This window comes from Tilletiaria anomala, assembly GCF_000711695.1.
Source record: "Tilletiaria anomala UBC 951 chromosome Unknown K437scaffold_110, whole genome shotgun sequence".
Taxonomy (NCBI): domain Eukaryota; kingdom Fungi; phylum Basidiomycota; class Exobasidiomycetes; order Georgefischeriales; family Tilletiariaceae; genus Tilletiaria; species Tilletiaria anomala.
Genome location: NW_013546912.1, coordinates 52,071 through 59,773, shown reverse-complemented (window position 1 = coordinate 59,773; position 7,703 = coordinate 52,071). Strand labels below are relative to the sequence as shown.

General features: G+C 55.8%; 4 protein-coding genes across 4 annotated transcripts; 2 read left to right on the top strand and 2 right to left on the bottom strand.

Annotated features, from left to right (window-relative positions):
- The first annotated feature begins 482 nt into the window (after positions 1 to 482).
- Positions 483 to 3,187, top strand: K437DRAFT_259224 (uncharacterized protein). The gene is made up of 2 exons (XM_013385453.1): positions 483 to 3,012; positions 3,084 to 3,187. Exons 1-2 carry the CDS (start codon positions 559 to 561, stop codon positions 3,141 to 3,143), a joined length of 2,514 nt encoding a protein of 837 aa, XP_013240907.1. The 5' UTR covers positions 483 to 558; the 3' UTR covers positions 3,144 to 3,187.
- Positions 3,169 to 4,413, bottom strand: K437DRAFT_259223 (uncharacterized protein). The gene is made up of 4 exons (XM_013385452.1): positions 4,003 to 4,413; positions 3,657 to 3,917; positions 3,318 to 3,589; positions 3,169 to 3,243 (listed from the first exon to the last, which is right to left on the bottom strand). The coding sequence occupies exons 1-4, from the start codon at positions 4,304 to 4,306 to the stop codon at positions 3,214 to 3,216; spliced, it is 867 nt and encodes a 288-aa protein (XP_013240906.1). The 5' UTR covers positions 4,307 to 4,413; the 3' UTR covers positions 3,169 to 3,213.
- Positions 4,414 to 4,614: 201 nt separating this feature from the next.
- On the top strand, positions 4,615 to 6,224 carry K437DRAFT_259221 (uncharacterized protein). The gene has a single exon (XM_013385451.1). The coding sequence runs from the start codon at positions 4,722 to 4,724 to the stop codon at positions 6,012 to 6,014; it is 1,293 nt and encodes a 430-aa protein (XP_013240905.1). The 5' UTR covers positions 4,615 to 4,721; the 3' UTR covers positions 6,015 to 6,224.
- On the bottom strand, positions 6,085 to 7,418 carry K437DRAFT_259220 (uncharacterized protein). Its single transcript, XM_013385450.1, has 3 exons — positions 6,733 to 7,418; positions 6,532 to 6,659; positions 6,085 to 6,455 (listed from the first exon to the last, which is right to left on the bottom strand). The coding sequence occupies exons 1-3, from the start codon at positions 7,008 to 7,010 to the stop codon at positions 6,256 to 6,258; spliced, it is 606 nt and encodes a 201-aa protein (XP_013240904.1). The 5' UTR covers positions 7,011 to 7,418; the 3' UTR covers positions 6,085 to 6,255.
- Between the last annotated feature and the right edge of the window lie 285 nt (positions 7,419 to 7,703).

The following is a 7,703-nucleotide window of genomic DNA, read 5'->3' as shown; positions in this document are numbered from 1 at the left end:
GGTGACGATGCATTCAGTGCTGGGGCAACATGGGCGGTGACATCGGCATATCGACGAGCGTCTCCCGGTCCCCTCTGCGCACCCATGCTCAGCTATGGTATATACATCTATGCTATATATATCCATGCTATATACATCTATGCTATATACACCTGTATGTCCCTGGCTTGGATGAATCCAGTCATCCTCCCTCCCTGCCTTTGTTCAGGGCCACTGCGTCTCGGAGGATCAGTCTGCCTGAACGCCGACGATGGCAACGAAATAATCATCAGATTTTACAAGTCAGGTGTTGGCCGGGTGGGGCATTGAACTAATTTCGTTAGAGTAGGGTTACATTTTCCTACCCAGTAACTGGTTCACACGTGATCTTGAACGCGAAAGTGTCGTGTGGGGAACAACACGCGCTGCCTACAACACCCGACTCGTATTGCAAGATGGAAATGCTGAACGCCTCCCATCACCCATTGTTTGGAAAGCATATACTCGCTCCCTTTGCCCAATCGAGGAGTGCCTGAGCGGAGAAGTGGGGGCGCAGCTGAGTGTTCAATATTTTTGAGCATGGCTGACCCGTCGAAGGAAAAGCCATGGCGTGCTGACCCGCTGTCCCGGCGCAAGTCGACCGCGCCTAATACTACCAACGCTGCCTCAGGCCCGGCATCGACCACACCAAGTGGCACACCCAAGAGCAGCAAGACGGGTGTCCGCTTCTCTCTATCGCGAAACAGTTTGTCTCAGGAAAAGATGAAATCTACAAAGACTACGGCGGTGAGCCAAAGCCAATTCCCCTTAACAGGTGTCGATGCCAACGTGGATCCGGAAGCCAATGAATGTAGCCGAGCGACGTCCTTACGCGGGCCATTGGCAGGTGCAGGTCAGCGGACACGCCCACAGAGTATCTCTGGAATTCCGGACTCGCCTTCCGGAAGGGGCATGCACCACAAGATGAGTGGTCCTGGCTTCAAGATTCCCGGTGCTCCATCCGCAAAGGGCGGCCTGCCTCGCCCGGCAACTTCGACCAATATTTCTGTCGGTAGCACTGCCATGAGACCACCAACTGCCCTTCCGCCTGGGTCTCCACGAAGCAAGGCGGCGCAGGCCAAGTTACAAAGTGCAAGCGCATCTGCCGTGCGTCGACCTCGGCTCTCGCTTATCCCGTCAGTCTCTGGACACTCCTTCGACGTCAAGAAATCGGGAGTGGGCCCCGGCACGACCCCTTTTTCTTCCGTCACCAGCTCGGATGCCGACCAAAGTCGTGAGATTGAGAGTGGCATTATTGTGGCGGGCGATGCGTCTCCATCTGAGACTCCTGGCTTGCGCTCCAAGCCGCTCAGCCATCGCAGAGCAGAGTCGTTGCTTGGTCCTACAGGCGCGTCCGGCTCACGCATTGGCCGCAATGTGACAAGACGAAGACCTTCTTTGGGTGTCGTTGATCGAAATTTACAACCTGCTGCTCTTTCGCCTTCAAGCGCGGGCAAACAAAAGGCGCAAGCCACAAGTGCGGCTGGAAAGCGAAGTGGCGAAACGAACAGTCCGCATCGTGCGAAACGAGCTGCTACAGCTGTACGCAGCAATTCCCCAACGACGCCGAAGAAAGAGCCCCCAGTCAGAGCGAGTCATCTGGCCCCTCCCACTAAAAGTGCCTCGCAGCGTCCGCGGCGCTCACTCGGCAACTTCTCCTCTTCGACTTCCGTCCGCACTCCGCTCTCGTCGTCCTTGCTGCGACCACCGACGAAGCTTGTGCAGCAGCAGGCACGCCAACTGTCTGCCGAAATTGACGCAGAGCTTATGGAGAACCTGAAGTCCATGGCCAGCAAAGCTGGTATTTCATTGCAGAGTTTGGAGCAGCTGGTGAAGGAGGGGGAAGGAGTGACAGGCGAGAGCAGTACCGCAAAAGCACCAGGTGCAACATTTACCTTTGAAGTTGCCAAGCACTCGAAGCTCCGAGTGTACGAGCCTAGCGTAAGCAGCGCAGAGGGCCCAACGAAACAAAGCAGTCAGAAGCCCCTGCAGGACCAAAGCTTCGCTTCCGACATCGACGCGTGTACCAGCGCGGCAGAGGCCGACGTAGATGCGAGCTACAGTCATCTTGTGCCATCGCCGCCTGCGCAGCGCATGACTGGCGAGATTGACGAATCTCTGAAGCGCCGAGATCCCTCGATGACAGCGTCGGACATGCGCAAGAGTAGAGCGGCGCTGGCTTCGCCGCGTTTCAGCGATCTTGCAGAGCTCAGGAACGACGGAGACGGCGAGCAAGATGACAGTCTGCTGCAGGCTATCCAAGCGCACTCAAACTATCACGATGGCGACGCATCGGTTTTGCTGCCAGCGCCAGCACCCTCTTCGAGCATCCTGACCGCGTTGCCAAAGCCTTCGCCGCGAATAAAGCGAGGCATCACCTCGAAGTGCGCACTACGAGAGAGCATTGGCTTGGAAGCGGCATTCGAGAGCATGGAGCTCTCCCCGCCAGACCAGCGCTTTGGGGATCCTGACGCACTACTCACGAATGACCTGGATGCTTTGGAGCTTGACGAGCTGCACGCGCAGGACAGCAAGGCGCATGGGCATGGTTCTGGGCTCGACTCGTGCGCTGCCGATCCGTCGGCAGGCGCGCGGAAGGAAGAACGTGCCGAAACAACTGCGATGGAGGCCAGAATCCGAGAACTGGAAGCGCAGCTCGCTGAGGAGCGGCAGCTGCGGGAGGAGGCTGAGGCGCAACGGAGCGTACAAGTCGCGGTATCGGAGGATGCGCAGGCGCAGCTAGCGGGTGTGCAAGATGCGCTGGAAGCTGAGCGCCACAAGCGCGAGGAGGAGGATGCAATTCGCGAGGTACAGCGTCAGAATCACGAAGAGGAGCGCTCGGCGATGGCGGCGGAACTGGCTGGTGCCAAGAACGAGGACAAGGTGCGAGCGGCGAGGTATGATGCTGCAAGAGCCGATGCCAGGCGCAGGTTTCAAGAGATTTCTAGAGCGGCTGCTGCTGAATATCAGGAAACGGTTATACGCGCTGATCTGGTGAGCATCGTTTGAGCATGATAGAGTCCTTGCAAGATATTCCTGACGGCTTCAATTCGCACACCCGGCAGTGCCTTTTCCTCAAAGCGCAGTGCTCAATGTGGGAGCGCAGTCTCGGCGGCGTGCAATAATTGCATTCCAACGCTACACCGCCGTGTCAGATTTGATTCACTATACCCCGCTCTCATTTCATTTCTCCAGTTAATTTATCAATTGCCTAAATGTGATGCTCTGCGGTGGAAGCGGCGAGTCCCGAATCAGCCGCTCTCAGACTCACATCCGGAAGCCTTGCCCAGAAGACTCACGATGCGTGGGTCCTTGATCCTCCTCTCCTTTGGAATCTCGTGGGTATAATTATGTTGCGTATACCCTTGCATGACAAGCAAACTGCCATTCCCTAGTATTATCTTCTTGTGCTGGCTGTCGCTGTCGTAGGAACTTTTCAGCTTCGGACTCGGCGTATCTGCGGGTCCTCTCGCAGACAGAGTAGCCTGTTTCGATCCGCGTGGCTTTTTGCGCTCCAGGATGAACGTTCTTGCTGCGCCAAGCGAGACCGTGACGATGACTTTATTTTCCACTAATCCGTCACGCTCGCATGATAAGTACTCAACTCAGCTTGTATTTCAGATGTCGCGCCAACTCACGGTTATCGTGGTGCTTTCCTAAATGAATAGCGCCGCTCTGATAACGATTCAGCATACAATGGTTAAAGCCCACTTCATTACCGAGGCAGTCCTCGTTGGAAAGTCGATCTGCGATCTCCTGCAGCAGTCGCGGGAAAGGTGAGTGAATCTCTACGGGATGACCGCTGTATTTGAGAGTCAATATCGGAGAAGTGCTGTACGCTGCTATCTCCCGTGACTGAGTGATATCGCGGCCGTAGACTTTGAGCTTAGGCCGGTACCCTGTGCTCCGTTGAAAGTGAAGGCAAATCAGCCGATGCAGATGTGGTCGATATGGGGGCACTACGGGGTATCCGGCGTTACGAACATTCGGAAAGCTCATTGAGTTCCTTCAACCAGGCGTTGGCCGTCTTGCTGTCCACCCAGTTGGCCTTGTAGAACACCTCCGCGTCTGCAAGTTCTTTTAAGCGGTACTTTTCGAACCACTCTGACTTGGTCAACTGTTCCATGCGAGGCTGAGCCCTTGGTGCGATGAGTTGCTCGCCTTGAGATTTATCTCCTTGAGGCTTGGGCTGAGACGCTGGTAGTTTGAAGGCATCCGTTACTCTGTCTGGCGAAGGCGACGCTTCGGACCGGACTCTACGCGAACGCTTTGCCGGACGCTCGGCCATGGTTGGATGATGTTTTTTAGGAAATCTGAGCCGACTATGATTAAATTTCTATCTTTCTCGTCCATCTGGATGGTCGACGTTGGTACCAGATGCGCATGCAACGGATAAATTCCCCAGCGTGACCGATGACCTGCGACTTTGTATGCTCCCAGCGTCCCAGCTGTCTGAAGATAGTGCCAAATCGAGTTGTCACTGGCATTGCGGTGCGCAATGCTTATGTCATCAACTCGTATTGAGGAAAATGCAAAGGACCACCCGCAACGAGGTGAGGAGATTTTGCTAGTTGCCTTGCGACCATGGACCGTGATGGTGCATGCTGCCTCCCTTCGGTCACAATTCTGGCTCCACGAGGTTCAAGCTTATGCATGAATTTGCTACGAAAAAGTCAATTCGTCAGAGATTATCATTTCCGATCATGTCCGGTGCGGCACCGTCATTGCAAGGGCTCACGTTGGATGAAGACGCAAATACACCCTCGGCTTCCGCCAGCCAGCCCGTCGATACTGCACAGGATGGCAACGGCAACGCTCATGGTCATATAAGCAACACGGTCCATGTGAAAGGAAAGCCAAAAGCGGGAGGGGGTGGACGAGGAATTGGCGGTCGCCAAGAGGATAGCCCGGATACGCAATTGTCGAAAGCGCTTTCGTACATTTTGCGACATGGCGCCGCCTCTGAAGGGTTGAAGGTCCTGCCTGACGGTTACGTCGAGCTGGAAAAGGTGCTTACGCGGCCGAAGATTTCAAAAATCAAGATGCCTCCCCGCTCGAAGGAGAGGCTTGGTAATGGTGGTGGCGGTGGCGACGACGAGGAGCTAGAGGCGCGCGATGCTACTCCCGCCCAAGCTGCAGGAGGCAGAGAAGCAGTGCAGGCGAGCAGCCGTGCGCCAGACGTGCAGGATGTGCTGGAATGTGTCGACTCGAATGTGAAGAAGCGCTTCCAAGTCAGGCAAGATGCTGAAATGAACGGAGGAAAGTGGTGGATTCGCGCGGTGCAAGGTCATTCCATGAAGGACGTCGTCGATTTGGATCATGTACCACTTACGCTGTCCAACCTCGCCGAACATCTCTCAGCCTCCTCTTCTTCCAACTCCTTGGAAACTCCATCGACCACACACCCGACGTACACGCTTGTGCATGGCACGACGCCGATAGCGTTCACCCAAATCCTTGCGACGGGCGGACTGCTGAGCATGTCGCGCAACCACATCCACCTCGCCAAGGGCATACCCGGTGCAGAAGGCGTAATCAGTGGGATGCGCACAAGCAGCAAGGTCCGTATCTTTGTGAATGTCGAGAAGGCGCTAAAGGATGGAGTGCAATTCGGCGTCGCAAGCAATGGCGCTGTGTTGACGCCGGGTGTCCCTTATACGCCGCCGTCGCCACCATCTTCGAATACAGCAGAAGGGAGGTCCGGCGCACATGCCGGCGCTGCAGCGCCCTCATCGCCAGCATCGACAGCGGCAGCAGTGGAGCAAGCCCTAGCCCCGACACCAAACGCAGCCCCTTCCGACACTCCAAACCAGCGCAAGTACCCACCGCGCAAACCGCGGCCACCGCAGGCGAGCAAGTCACGCGCCAAGGCTGCCAGCGCGCTGTCCTCTTCTGGGCTGCTGCCGCTCAAGTACTTTGCGCGCGTCGAAGATGACAAGGGTGGCATCCTCTGCCTTCCTCATTCTTTCTCATCTGATGAAGGGCGCGCAGAGTAGTCTGTAGCGGGAATGTTCGGTGAGCAAGGCGTGCAGGAGGAGCGGCTGACATACGGGACGGATGAGTTCCCTGGCAAGGAGATTTTTAATATGTGTCGAAATACAGCCTTGTTTGCTTCTGCTGTAGGGACTTCTATCATTTTAGTGGCCTATATCTGGCGCGAATACCATTTACGGTCCGTCGCCTCCACATCACATCCTGCTCTACTCTAATATTATGCTTTCCGACCTAGAGTTCAGTCTATTGTTGAGCCTGCTGCTGCTGTTTGAGCTGCGCTTCCTTGAGTTTGCGGATATGCGCATTGACCCAGTATCGTGGCTCGTCGCCAAGCAGCAGCTCGGCCGGCAGGCACGCCGCGCCAGATATGGTACCAAGGCACTGCGCGCTGCTGCAGTTGCATACGAAGGGTTGTGACATAGACCATTCTGTGCTGGGGTAGACTGAAAGCGGGTGATAAAAGTGGGAGGAAGGCGATGAGCTCGGTAGCAGCTAATGCAACGAATGTGAACGACGTACAGAAAGTTAGAGTGTCTCCCTTCTTGATGTTCTTCCATGCCTTGGCCTTCCAGTCACTTGGGTTCGGCCCGCCGCTGCTGACGTCAAACACGACGGTTGGATCGCACGAGTGGTTGCAGTACAGAAGGCTGGCATAATATTTGTAACCATCAGCAATATCCGCGAGTGCATGTGTCCCGACAGTCCCCATTGCACACTCACTCGCTGTTCAGCTCGACATGTCGATCTTCGGCCACCTGGACAGTCGAGTACCGGATCAGCTTGGACTCGCGGGCAGCGTCCATGCTCGCGATCGTCTCGCCCTTAGCAAAGTCGCGCAGTGCAGTGAGCGACGAGTTGTACGAGCCCGGCTGGAACTGCACGTAGAAAAGGCCCGGGTGCGTGGGGACGTACGACTGCGACAATGCGGTCGGCTCGCCGTTGGACATGTGTCCGGCGTAGGCGGCGGTTGAGGAGGGGGATGTCGCTGCTGTCGCCATGGTTGCGTGCGAGATATGGGGGCGGCTACAGTTTCGGAAAGTCGCTGAGGGAACTTAGGCGCACCAGACGTCGTACGAAGCAGGGGGGAGGAGGGAAAAAGCACTAGACAAAGGCTCTATGTGCGTGGGTGCATGTCACTGCCCAAGATGACGCGGAGAGTAAGCGGAGACGAAGAAAATACATGTACAGAAGATGGAGTTGGCATGATTACCCATGGCACAGTGGGACGTTACGTTCGAGCGGAATGAGAAGCCACAGTATACCTTCACACACGACACACGACCCCACTGCAAGTCCCGAGCTGCACTACACTGCATTGGGCTGGGCTAGGCTAGCTGCAGGCGGGAGTGTTCCTCTTACAAACGTCTTTTGGTCACCAACGCCGGTTCCTCTCCAGCTCCTCGGTCGGATGTGTCGCACGGACGCTCGATCGGCCACTTGTCGGCTAGAATGCCCGACGGTTGCAACCACGTGGTGACTACGTGGCTAACTCCTAAACGGGTGGACAGTTGTAGTCGCAACCCTAAAATACCCACAAAGCTTGATTTTGCTCGCCAGCAACCCTAATGTATGTTGGGCGTTCAGGCTCCAAGCACGCTTGATCTTGGACGCAAGGTCGTGACCTGGTCCAGATGCGAATATATATATATATATACCCCCATATCACGTTCTTTCATTTCCCTCCTGTGACG

Bases quoted from the DNA above. Each gene is read 5' to 3' on its own strand.
- K437DRAFT_259224 (XM_013385453.1), top strand. From the start codon at position 559: ATGGCTGACCCGTCGAAGGAAAAGCCATGGCGTGCTGACCCGCTGTCC. The intron at 3,013-3,083 runs GTGAGCATCGTT...CACACCCGGCAG, and splicing joins CGGTTATACGCGCTGATCTG to TGCCTTTTCCTCAAAGCGCA.
- K437DRAFT_259223 (XM_013385452.1), bottom strand. From the start codon at position 4,306: ATGGCCGAGCGTCCGGCAAAGCGTTCGCGTAGAGTCCGGTCCGAAGCG. The intron at 3,590-3,656 runs GTGAGTTGGCGC...GTGACGGATTAG, and splicing joins AGGAAAGCACCACGATAACC to TGGAAAATAAAGTCATCGTC. The intron at 3,244-3,317 runs GTGAGTCTTCTG...CTTCCACCGCAG, and splicing joins GGATCAAGGACCCACGCATC to AGCATCACATTTAGGCAATT.
- K437DRAFT_259221 (XM_013385451.1), top strand. From the start codon at position 4,722: ATGTCCGGTGCGGCACCGTCATTGCAAGGGCTCACGTTGGATGAAGAC.
- K437DRAFT_259220 (XM_013385450.1), bottom strand. From the start codon at position 7,010: ATGGCGACAGCAGCGACATCCCCCTCCTCAACCGCCGCCTACGCCGGA. The intron at 6,660-6,732 runs GTGAGTGTGCAA...ATATTATGCCAG, and splicing joins CATGTCGAGCTGAACAGCGA to CCTTCTGTACTGCAACCACT. The intron at 6,456-6,531 runs GTACGTCGTTCA...ACCCGCTTTCAG, and splicing joins GGGAGACACTCTAACTTTCT to TCTACCCCAGCACAGAATGG.